The following is a 12,630-nucleotide window of genomic DNA, read 5'->3' on the forward strand; positions in this document are numbered from 1 at the left end:
GCTTTTAGCCCAATGAGACTCGTTTTTGGCTCTGACATCCAGGACTGGAAGAACGTAAATTTGTTTCTTCTAAACCCTCAGTGTGATAACTGTGATAGCACCAATAGGAAAGTGACAAAGCCATTTCTCTAATAAAATTATCATCGAAGAATCTGAATTTAAGCCTCTCAGGTAATTCACTTAGTTTCCTTGGGTAATGGCCCTTTGTGTTGAAAAGGCCCTTCTACCTTAAGTAGAAGAAAAAATCTAAAAAACAGTTTGGAGATATTCAGCCTTATTAGCTGGTATAGAGGAGTGCTCCTTGCATAAAGGTCAATGTGGTTCTGTCTTTGAGAACTCCGGGCAATAAGATAGGAAAACGGATACACTGTGTACAATAAGGCCACCTATTCTCTAATTTTTCCGTCTAAATTTCTACATTCTTAACATTTCACCCGAAAGCAAATGTTCATTCTTTTAATTTCTTTACCCTCCAAGTTTCTCTCAAGCTTCCTTTCAACACAATAGGTAGGTTATAATGGGTTATAATGAGGGTTATGAGCCTGCTGAATGTACATCTATGCATGTGAGTGTGTTTTCTTGAAATTAAAATGTATATGAATATACAGACATTTACATACACACAGCCCTCAGTCTTGAACATTCTTTGGACCCAAAAAGTATTTCCACACATTACATCTAACCTTACAACATCTTTGAAGTTATGTTTATGATTCCACATTGCCATCAGAAGAAAACGAAGGCTGGAGGGATTACACCTTAACAGTTGCATAATGAAGTAGTAAGAGCTTACTGTGCATCTTTGGGAGCTCTATGGAAATAGAATCAGGCAACGTGTTCTCATGCTTTTTCAATGACTCTTTCAATTCCTAAAGTTATACACTTTAAATATGTACAGTGTATCCCATGTTTTTTTTTACACTGTTTTATTTTTATTTCATATATGAACACTTGCCAAATTTATCATAACTTTCTTGAAGAACCACAAATTAAATATTTTGTATACTGCATTTGATTAGATACAAGCAACAGTAGTATGATGTTCTTCTTTTAGTTAGACCTCGAAATGAATTTAAGCTACTTTTATTTATTTTTATTTTTTTTTCACATGAAGGTGATTTTTATTTATTTTATTTATTTTATTTTTTTATAATGATTTTTTATTATATTATGTTAGTCACCATACAGTACATCCCCGGTTTTCGATGTAAGGCTCGATGATTCATTAGTTGTGTATAACACCCAGTGCACCATGCAATATGTGCCCTCCTTACTACCCATCACCGGCCTATCCCATTCCCCCACCCCCCTCCCCTCTGTAGGCCTCAGTTTGTTTCTCATAGTCCATAGTCTCTCATGTTTCATTCCCCCTTCTGATTACCCACCCTTTCTTTATCCCTTTCTTCCCCTACTGATCATTCCAGTTCTTATGTTCCATAGATGAGAGAAATCATATGATAGTTGTCTTTCTCTGTTTGACTTATTTCACTTAGCATTATCTCCTCCAGTGCTGTCCATGTTGTAGCAAATGTTGAGAACTCGTTTTTTCTGATAGCTGAGTAATATTCCATTGTATATATGGACCACACTTCTTAATCCAGTCATCTGTTGAAGGGCATCTCGGCTCCTTCCATGATTTAGCTATTGTGGACATTGCTGCTATGAACATTGGGGTGCATATGGCCCATCTCTTCACTACGTCTGTATCTTTGGGGTAAACACCCAGTAGTGCAATGGCTGGATCATAGGGTAGCTCAATTTTTAACTTTTTAAGGGACCTCCACACGGTTTTCCAGAGTGGCTGTACCAACTTGCATTCCCACCAACAATGTAGGAGGGATCCCCTTTCTCCACATCTTCTCCAACAATTGTTGTTTCTTGCCTTGTCTATTTTTGCCATTCTAACTGGCGTAAGGTGGTATCTCAGTGTGGTTTTGATTTGAAATTTCTTGATGGCTAATGATTTTGAAAATTTTTTCATGTGTCTGTTAGCCATTTGTATGTCTTCATTGGAAAACTGTCTGTTCATATCTTCTGCCCATTTTTTGATTTGTTTATTTGTTTCTCGTGTATTGAGTTTGAGAAGTTCTTTGTAGATCATGGATACCAGTCCTTTATCTGTAGTGTCATTTGCAAATATATTCTCCCATTCCGTGGGCTGCCTCTTAGTTTTTCTGACTGTTTCCTTGGCTGTGCAGAAACTTTTAATCTTGATGAAGTCCCATGAATTCATTTTATCTTTTGTTTCTCTTGCCTTTGGGGATGTATCATGAAAAAGGTTGCTTTGGCTAATGTCGTAGAGGTTGCTGCCTATGTTCTCCTCTAGAATTTTGATGGATTCCTGTCTCACAACGAGGTCTTTCATCCATTTGGAGTTTATTTTTGTGTATGGTGTGAGATAGTGGTCAAGTTTCATTCTTTTGCATGTAGCTGTCCAATTTTCCCAGCACCATTTATTGAAGAGACTGTCTTTTTCCCACCAGATGTTTTTTCCTGCTTTATCAAAGATTAGTTGCCCAAAGAGCTAAGGGTCCATTTCTGGGCTCTCTATTCTGTTCCATTGGTCTATGTGTCTGTTTTGTGCCAGTACCATGCTGTCTTTGTGATCACAGCTTTGTAGCACAGCTTGAAATTCGGCACTGTGATGCCCCCAGCTTTGTTTTTCCTTTTCAACAGTTCCTTGGAGATTCGGGGTCTTTTCTGGTTCCATACAAATTTAAGGACTATTTGTTCCAGTTCTTTGAAAAATGTCCTCGGTATTTTGATCGGGATAGCATTGAAAGTGTAGATTGCTCTGGGTAGCATGGACATTTTAACTATGTTAATTCTTCCGATCCATGAGCATGGAATATCTGTCCATCTTTTTATGTCTTCCTCAATGTCTTTTAAGAGTGATTTATAGTTTCTAGAATAAAGGTCCTTTACGTCTCTGGTTAAGTTAATTCCAAGGTAACGTATGGTTTTTGGTGCTATTGTAAATGGGATGGATTCCCTGATTTCTCTTTCTTCGTTCTCGTTATTCGTGTACAGAAATGCAACTGATTTCTGAGCATTGATTTTGTATCCCGCCACGTTACTGAATTGCTCTATAACTTCTAATAGTTTGGGAGTGGCTTCTTTTGGGTTTTCCATATAGAGTATCATGTCATCTGCGAAGAGAGACATTTTGACTTTTTCTTTGCCAATTTGAATACCTTTGATCCCTTTTTGTTGTCTGATTGCTGTTGCAAGGACTTCTAGTACTATGTTGAATAATAGTGGCGAGAGTGGGCATCCTTGTCGAGTTCCTGATCTTAAGGGAAAGGCTTCCAGTTTTTCCCCATTGAGAATAATATTTGCAGTAGGCTTTTCATAGATGGCTTTTATGAGATTGAGAAATGTACCTTCTATTCCTACACTCTGAAGGGTTTTAATCAGGAAAGGATGTTGTATTTTGTCAAATGCTTTTTCGGCATCGATTGAGAGGATCATATGGTTCCTGTGTCTTTTCTTGTTGATATGATGTATCACGCTGATTGATTTATGAATATTGAACCACGCTTGCATCACAGGTATGAATCCCACTTGATCGTGGTGGATAATCCTTTTAATGTACTGGTGGATTCTATTAGCAAGTATCTTGTTGAGGATTTTGGTGTCCATATTCATTAGGGAAATCGGTCTGTAATTCTCCTTTTTGAGGGGGTCTTTGCCTGGTTTGGGGATCAAGGTAATATTGGCCTCATAGAATGAGTTTGGTAGCTTTCCTTCTGTTTCTATTTTTTGAAATAGCTTTAGGAGAATAGGTATTATTTCTTCCTTCAATGTTTGGTAGAATTCCCTAGGAAAACCATCTGGGCCTGGAGTTTTGTTATTTGGAAGGTTGTTTATGACTGACTCAATTTCTTCATAAATAATTGGCCTGTTTAAGAAATCAATTTCTTCCTGTTTCAATCTTGGTAGTTTATAGGTTTCCAGGAAGGATTCCATCTCTTCCAGATTGCTTAGTTTATTGGCATATAGCTGTTGATAAAAATTTCTAATAATCCTTCCAATTTCCATGGTGTTCGTCTTGACCTCTCCTTTTTCATTCATAATTTTAATAATCTGGGTCCTTTCTCTTTTCTTTTGGATAAGTGATGCCAGTGGTCTGTCAATTTTATTGATTCTCTCATTGAACCAGCTTCTAGTCCTGTTGATCTGCTCTACTGTACTTCTGGTTTCTGCTTGATTGATTTCAGCTCTAATTTTGGTCAACTGCTTCCTCGTGCATGGATTAGGCCTGTCCCTCTGTTGCTGTTCCAGCTTCTTGAGGTGAGAATATAAAAACTGCATTTTAGATTTTTCTATTCTTTTGAGTGAGGCTTGGATGGCTATGTATTTCCCCGTTAGGACTGCCTTTGCAGTATCCCATAGGTTTTGGACTGTTGTATTTTCATTCTCATTGGTCTCCATAAATTGTTTAATTTGATTTTTGACTTCCTGGTTTATCGAGTCATTCCTGAGCAGGATGGTTCTTAGTCTCCAAGTGTTTGAGTTTCCTCCAAATTTTTCCTTGTGGTTGAGTTCCAATTTCAGAGCGTTGTGGTCTGAGAATATGCAGGGGATAATTTCAATCTTTTGGTATCGGCTGAGACCTGTTTTGTGTCCCAGAACATGGTCTATTCTTGAGAATGTTCCATGGGCATTAGAATAGAATGAGTATTCTTTGCTTCTGGGGTGTAGTGTTCTATATATATCTATGAGGTCCAACTTGTCGAGTATGGCATTCAAAGGCTTTGATTCTTTGCTTAGTTTTAGCCAGGGTGTTCTGTCTATTTCTGAGAGTGGAGTGTTGAGGTCCCCTACTATTAATGTATTTTTATTTATATGTCTCTTTATTCTGGTTAAGAGTTGGCTTGTGTATCTTGCTGCTCCCCTGTTGGGGGCATATATATTTATAATTGTCATATCCACTTGTTGAATAATTCCTTTAAGAATAATATAGTGCCCTTCTGCATCTCTAACTATAGTCTGTAGTTTAAAATCCAGTTTATCTGATATGAGAATTGCTACCCCAGCTTTCTTTTGAGGTCCATTTGCATGAAAATGGTACTCCATCCCCTTACTCTCCGTCTGAATGCATCTTTGGGTTCGAAATGAGTCTCTTGTAGACAGCAAATGGATGGGTCATTTCTTTTTAACCAATCTGCAACTCTGTGGCGTATTAAGGAAGAATTTAAACCATTAATATTAAGACTGAGTACTGAGAGATATGCTTTTAATGATGCCATGTTGTCAGTAAAGTCTTTGTTTGTATTGGCTGTGACTTTCTGTTTTGTATCACTCTTGGGGCCTTTTTCCTTTTATAGAACCCCCCGTACTACCTCCTGTAGGGCTGGTTTCGTGGTTATGAAATTGGTTAGTGACTGGCGATTCTGAAATGTCTTTATTTCTCCATCAATTCTGAATGACAGCCTTGCTGGATAAAGGATCTTTGGCTGCATGTTTTTCTCTGAAAGAGCTTTAAAAATGCTCCCCCAACCCTTTCTCTCATTCCAGGTCTGTGTAGACAGGTCTGACGTAATTCTGATGCCTTTGCCTTGGTACGTGAGAAATTTCTTTGCCCTGGCCGCTTTCAATACTGTATCCTTGGGTCTAATATTTGTGAATTGCACTATGACGTGACGTGGCGTAGGTTTGTCTTGGTTGAACTTGGGAGGGGTCCTCTCTGCCTCTTGGACACGAATGTTTGTTTCCCTTGCTAGATTAGGGAAGTTTTCAGCTACAATTTGTTCAAATATCTCTTCTAGACCTCTGTTTTTCTCCACCCCCTCGGGGATGCCGATGATTCTAACATTGGATCGTTTCGTTGAGTCAGTAATCTTCCGTAGCCAACATTCGGGGGTGTGGATTTTTTTAAGACCATCTTCTATTTTCATTTTTTCCTCTATTAACCCATCCTCCAATTCACTAACCCTTTCCTCTGCTTCAGTGACCCTGGCCATCAGAGCCTCTAGTTTTGCCTGCATTTGGCTCATAGAATTTTTAATTTCTGTCAAATTCGCTCTCATTTCCGCCCTTAGGGATTCTATATTCTCAGTAACATTTTCCTTAATACTTTTTTCAAGTCTGCTCATCATCTTGACCATTGTTACTCTGAATTCCATTTCTGATAATTTGGTTACATCCATATCCGTTACTTCTGTGGCAGAGGCCACAGACTCACTGTCTTTTCTTTGCTGGGGGGGGGGGGGGCTTCTCCCTCTTGTCATTCTGATGAGGAGAGGTTGCGGGGTTGTCCAGAGCCCAAATTATTGACTGGGTCCCAGGCCGTGCCCCTTGTTTTATAGGGATCTTAGGGATGTGGGCTTCTTCCTTAAAGATTTTATTTATTTATTTATCTGAGAGAGGGAGACAGACAGTCAGCAAGAACGGAACAGAAGCAGGGAAGTGAGAGAGGAAGAAGCAGGCTCCCAGTGGAAGAGCCCGATGAGGGACTCCTTTCCAGAATGCTGGGATCACGCCCTAAGCCGGAGATAGGCGCTCAATGACTGCGCCACTCAGGCGCCTCGGGTTGTGGACTTCTTGATTTTTCAGTCTGCCTTCTGTGTTCTGGGGGAGGGGCCTGCCGCACCAATACTCAGGCAACCCTGTTTGGGTAGAGTCTCCGTGTCCCCTGTGAGGGGGGATGGGATGGGCATGCTGTGAGCAGGTATTTCCAGGCTTTTGTTCTCTGGCGGCTTTCCCTGGCGGTCGGCTATGCCTCTTCTGAGAGTCAGAGCAGCAGAGGCTGCATTGTCACAGAACAGAGGGATTGTGGCCCATTCTCCACTGATGTTCTGGCCACTTTAACTCTGTTTCTGTTGGTGCTGCTCAACCCTGCAGCGTCCCAGGATGTGCACACCAACCCGGCGTCCCTGCCCTCACTTCCAGGGCCGGCGCGTCTCTGTCCTTTGTGTTTCTAATGCCGCCAGCCACCGTTCGCCCCGCGCGCTCCTGGGTCTCCCGGTCTCAGTCTATGCCTGGTGAGCACACCTTGATTCCGGAGTTTCGTGAGAAGCCTGGTGGCGCGCGCACCCGGTTCAGGGTCTCAGTCTGCTCTTTCGCGGGTGCCGAATGCGAGTCCGCCCGCTCCCCCGTGCAGGTGGCCCGCCAGCCGCCAGCCACCCCGCGCGCGCTTGGGAGCTCCCGGTCTCAGTCTGGATCCCGTGAGCACACCGGGATTCCGGTGTTCCGGGAGATGCCTGGTGGCGGGCGTTCACGGCTCACCGGTCTCAGTCCGCTCTCTTGAGGGTGCCCTCCGTGAGTCCGCCTGTTCCCCCATGCAGGTGGCTGCCGCTTCCCAGCGCCCAAACGCGGCGGCTCCCTCCCCTTTCCGTTTATCTTCCGATATCTGTGCACGGTTTACAGCTCCCCTCTTGGTATCTCAATACTCAGCGCTGGAGATGTTCATTTGTAGAGATCCAGATGTATCTTCCTGTGTCTCAGGCTGATTCCGTGGTTATTTAGGCTGGTCTGTTACCTATCCAGCTCGACTCAGGGGACAGGCTGAAAAAGGGGTCCCCTACTCCTCCGCCATCTTAACTCCTATCCACAGTGTATCCCATGTAATTTTACTCCAGTAGATTAATTAGAATTTAGAAATTCTAGGGGTGCATGACTCAGGGTCAGATATGGAGCACAGTTAGCTGAGTCCCACCTATCGGGGTTGGAGAGCTCTCGTCCAACCATGAAAAAGCAGGGGAATGTTAAAATAGTGGAATTAAATTAAGACAATTAACCTTTGTTGAAATCATTTTTCTTAACTAGAAGAAGAGCCTAAATATACAAAAGGAGTAAGATGACATAAGTTGGTTCAAGACAGAAGAGCTCTACAGCCACACACCTCAAGGATGAGCCTTAGAAATGCAAAGTAGAGATTCACACCTGAGTAAGGATTCATGAGGAGCACTGCAGAGATCAGAACCACTCCCTACCCTGCAATCCCCTTCGATAATAAAGATGTTACATTAAGCCATTTTATTTTAGATGGTTTGTATGCAGCAATAGCTAACGGACATAATAATGAAATCAGGCAGATCTCATAGCATTTGTAATAATATGATTCTTTTAAATCTAGGCATTTCTTCTGATACTTGAAATTAGTTTTCATGATCACACTGTTCTTCAAGTTTATCTGTTGTAACTATATTAAAAAATGACTCCACTGAGGCCCCTATGAGGTCACATGGAAAGGTTGGAAGGACATGCATGTATGCACAAAACTTCTGACTCTGGGGGCGCCTGGGTGCCTTGGTCGTTAAGCGTCTGCCTTCAGCTCAGGTCATGATCCCAGAGTCCTGGGATCGAGCCCCACATCAGCCTCCTGCACTGGGAGCCTGCTTCTTTGTCTCCCACTCCCCCTGCTTGTGTTCCCTCTCTCACTGGCTGTGTCTCTCTCTGTCAAATAAATAAATAAAATCTTAAAAAAACAAACAAAAAAAAACAAACAAAAAAATACTTGTGACTCTGAATCACCCCTGGACAGGAATCCAAGCTTGCTGATGAGTCATCCTGTGGTTATGAGGATCACATATAATGGATGATACTGATATTGTTCTTCCATTGCTCCTCTCCTCTAGTGTTTATGGCAAATTTTTGAATAGTGGGAGATACTTTATTTAGAGAAATTGAAGGGATCATATATATATATATATATATATATATATATATATATATATATATATATATCACTGCAATTTTCAGTCAGAATCCAGAATACAATTTAAATATAAATATAGGGGTGCCTGGGTAGTGCAGTCGTTGAGCACCTGCCTTCGGCTCAGGGCGTGACCCCAGGGTCCTGGGATCGAGCCCCACATCAGGCTTCTCCACTGGGGGCTGGCTTCTTCCTCTCCCGCTCCCCCTGCTTGTGTTCCCTCTCTCGCTGGCTGTCTCTCTGTCCAATAAATAAATAAATCTTTAAAAAAATAAATATAAATATAGTTTGATATAAATATAGCTTATATTTTATATATAGTTTATATTTATATATTTATATATGTTATATATAATTTATATATATAATATATAAAAACTATATGTATTTATATAGTTTATATTTATATTTATATTTTATATATTTATATATTTTATATATTTTTATATATAGTTTATATTTATATACTTAATACAAATAGAGTTTAATATAAATATAATTTAAACATAAATATATTTATAAATATAAATATATTTAAATATAATTTAAATAAAAATATAAATTTGAATATAATTTAAAACCCCAAGCATGCCACCAGTCTTTCATGTTAATGAATACACCTTATAAATGGAACCTGATATTCCATAATTCAATGACTAGATGACATGCCTAAGAAAGAAATATTTTGCATAGGAATAAATGTATGATTTAATATTTTGCTTCATCACCTTTAAAGTCAAGTGTGATTCTAAGGCCATATTAAGTCAATCAATTTTTCCCATATTTGTCTTTCTGTGTAGTTCCACTCGGAGACATGTATTTTATTATCATTTCTTTTGCCAGTGACAATGGGAGGCATGGTTAACAACATGGTTACAGCTGTGTAACAACAGGATCCTAATGTGTAGAAAAATCCCCAGGATCAGCTGTAGCCTCCCATATGTCGAAGTGCATTCTCGGGAAGAGCAGTAAGGCAGTGATGTACAATGCAATGATGTCCACAGGAGTAAAGCACAGGGCTTTCAAAGGTTTCTGTTTTAAAGTTATATAAGTAGCTCTCATGGCCAAGAGTAGATTTTCCATAGGAATTGTATTCAGTCAAAGACGAGAAAAAATACTCACTATGGTATATTTTATTTCAGAAGAAATTATTCTTAGCATATTCATGTAGTCCTTTGAATAAGTGAGGATTTTCAAATATTTCACATTCCAGTTTAGGAATGCCATTGAGAGAGTAGCAAAACGACAAAGGGAAAATCTCTCGGATAACAGAGATATCATAAAGCTTAACAAATTTAGTTACATCAATTATACAGAGTGGCCAAATTTTTTTTAAAAATTTCTATTTTTTTAAAAAAATTCAAGAAAAATATAGAAGAGGTCTGTTCCACTTCCACAATCTAATCAAAGTATCTCAATATTTGGCACAGGCTTTGGGCTCTTGAATCCTGGGCACTTCTTCAACCCCAGGATGATTGGCCCTTTTAGAGCTGACATGTCAAGGAATCTCATCAAAGCCTCCTTTATGTCTTTGTTCCTTAGCCTGTAGAAGAAGGGGTTCAGCATGGGGGTGACCACCGTGTACATCACTGAGGCCACTGCACTTGCATGGGAGCTCTGGGGAGCAGCAGAGCTAAGGTACACTCCTAGGCCCGTGCAATAAAATAAGGAGACAATGGAGAGGTGAGATGCACAGGTGGAAAATGCTTTATACTTGCCCTGAGCTGATGAGATCCTTAAGATGGAGGAAACTATCTTAGAGTAAGAGTATAGGATCCCAACAAAAGGACCAACAACCAGTAGCATAGCTGCAAAATATATCACCATGTTATTAAGAAAAGTATCAGAACATGCAAGTTGTATCATCTGATTGAGTTCACAGAAGAAGTGGGGAATTTCCACCTCTGTACAGAAGGACAGCTGCAACACCATGGAAGTGTGTAACAAGGAATCCAAGACACTCAGGATCCAGGACACCAGAACCAGCAGTCCACAGAGCCGAGGGTTCATGATGACTATGTAGTTCAGGGGATAACAGATGGCCACAAATCGGTCATAGGCCATCACAGTCAGGAGAAAGATTTCTAATCCTGTAAACAGTATGAAAAAATACATTTGTGTGATGCAGCCTGCATAACTGATCACTTTGCTCTGAGTCTGGATGTTCAGCAGCATCTTGGGGATGGTCGTGGAGGTGAAACAGATGTCTTCAAAGGACAGGTTGGAGAGGAAGAAGTACATGGGGGTGTGAAGGTGGGAGTCAAAGGTGACGGCCAGGATGAGGAGCAGGTTTCCAAACACAGTGATCAGGTACATGGAGAGGAAAAGCCCGAATAGGAGGGGCTGCAGTTCTGGTTCCTCTGAAAATCCCAGAAGCTGTAAATTTGAAATTCCTGTATAGTTTCCTGGGTCCATGTGGTGGAGATGACTAACAACACAGAGGAAAATAACATGATTAATTTTCACACAAATAGTAATTGCTCAAATTGTATAAATGCAACAATTTGTATTTTCCAGTCATGAAACTGATTTCAATATTTTGTGAATTGATCTGGGGCACTTGAAGGGATCCCCATGTCCTGTCTGTTTAGCAATTTCCATCCCAACATCAGATGTTCCCCAAAAGGTCAGGTATGGCACGGTTTTAGTAAGAAATTATTTCATACATTTGAGGAATATATAGAATGTTGACCATGTTTCAGAAGTTCTAGTCATAGGGGCGCCTGGGTGGCATAGTGGTTAAGCATCTGCCTTCGGCTCAGGGCGTGATCCCGGCGTTATGGGATCGAGCCCCACATCAGGCTCCTCCGCTATGAGCCTGCTTCTTCCTCTCCCACTCCCCCTGCTTGTGTTCCCTCTCTCGCTGGCTGTCTCTATCTCTGTCGAATAAATAAATAAAATCTTTAAAAAAAAAAAAAGAAGTTCTAGTCATAAAGTAGAGGGTGCTGAAAAGTGAAAGTCCTACAATCACTGATGGTGATAGGTTAGAAGCATATATAAAGATTAAATAATCGTAAGTTGGAGACAGATGCTATGAAGAAAACAGAAGCAGGTTAAGGGAGAGAGTGGATGGGTGTTATGATGGGTATTCTGTCAAGACTGGCTGAGAAGGTGACATTTGAACAGAGGCTTCATGGAAGAGAGGGTAGAAGATAGGTGGTCTTTCTGGCAGAGGTGACGGCTGGTGCAAGGGCCCTGAGACCCTGCTTCTGTCAGAAAATCAAGGGTCAGAAGGAAGCCAGTGTGTTGAGGGGAATGGCCAAGAGGGAGAATGTTGAGAGGTGGTGGTAGTGTATTTTCCAGAACCATGTGGCTTCATGGCTGCTTAAAGTTCAAGACACGGGACTTCCTCATCCACACTATGTACCTCTTCCACTTTATGATCTTGTTTCAATAGTGCCCTGTCAATTGAACATCCCACCTTAGTATCATCTGTTGAGCTTGGCCTCTGTATCATAAGGGTCACCTTGTAATAGAAGCGCCCATGTATCCCTGCTCCGAGGACTCTTCTCACTTATCAAGTTTCCTGGGCCCATGTGTACACACACACACACACACACACACACACACACACACACACACACACTTCACAAACATAGAACACCATGTCTTCCTGGTGTGTTACTTCTATGTCCTTCTCACCTCTCCCCCACCTTTCCAACACACTGCTTAGTATGTGAATGCATACACATATTACCTTTCCCATAAGGAATATAGACATAGCACCCAGTAATTCCTATTCATAGCTTCCCAAGGACAAATCACTTTGGGGTTCCATTTTGGAATGGCCTCTTTCTGGCCTGTGTGTAAAGGAACATAAAATATTCTGTTCAGTTAAGGAGGGAAGGTGATGTGATGAGCATGGGGTGTTATACAGAATTAATGAATCATTGAACATTATATCACAAACTAATGAGGTACTTAAAAAATTGTGTTCAGTAAACAAAGATAGTGCAAGAGAGAAATGAGAA

At 40.8% G+C, this 12,630-nt stretch overlaps 1 protein-coding gene across 1 annotated transcript; it reads right to left on the bottom strand.

The window, feature by feature from the left end:
- Positions 1–10,063: 10,063 nt before the first annotated feature.
- On the bottom strand, positions 10,064–11,074 carry LOC123796212 (olfactory receptor-like protein OLF4). The gene has a single exon (XM_045803631.2). The coding sequence runs from the start codon at positions 11,072–11,074 to the stop codon at positions 10,064–10,066; it is 1,011 nt and encodes a 336-aa protein (XP_045659587.1).
- Between the last annotated feature and the right edge of the window lie 1,556 nt (positions 11,075–12,630).

Source organism: Ursus americanus, chromosome 14, assembly GCF_024610735.1.
Source record: "Ursus americanus isolate L20-20 chromosome 14, mUrsAme1.1.p, whole genome shotgun sequence".
NCBI lineage: Eukaryota > Metazoa > Chordata > Mammalia > Carnivora > Ursidae > Ursus > Ursus americanus.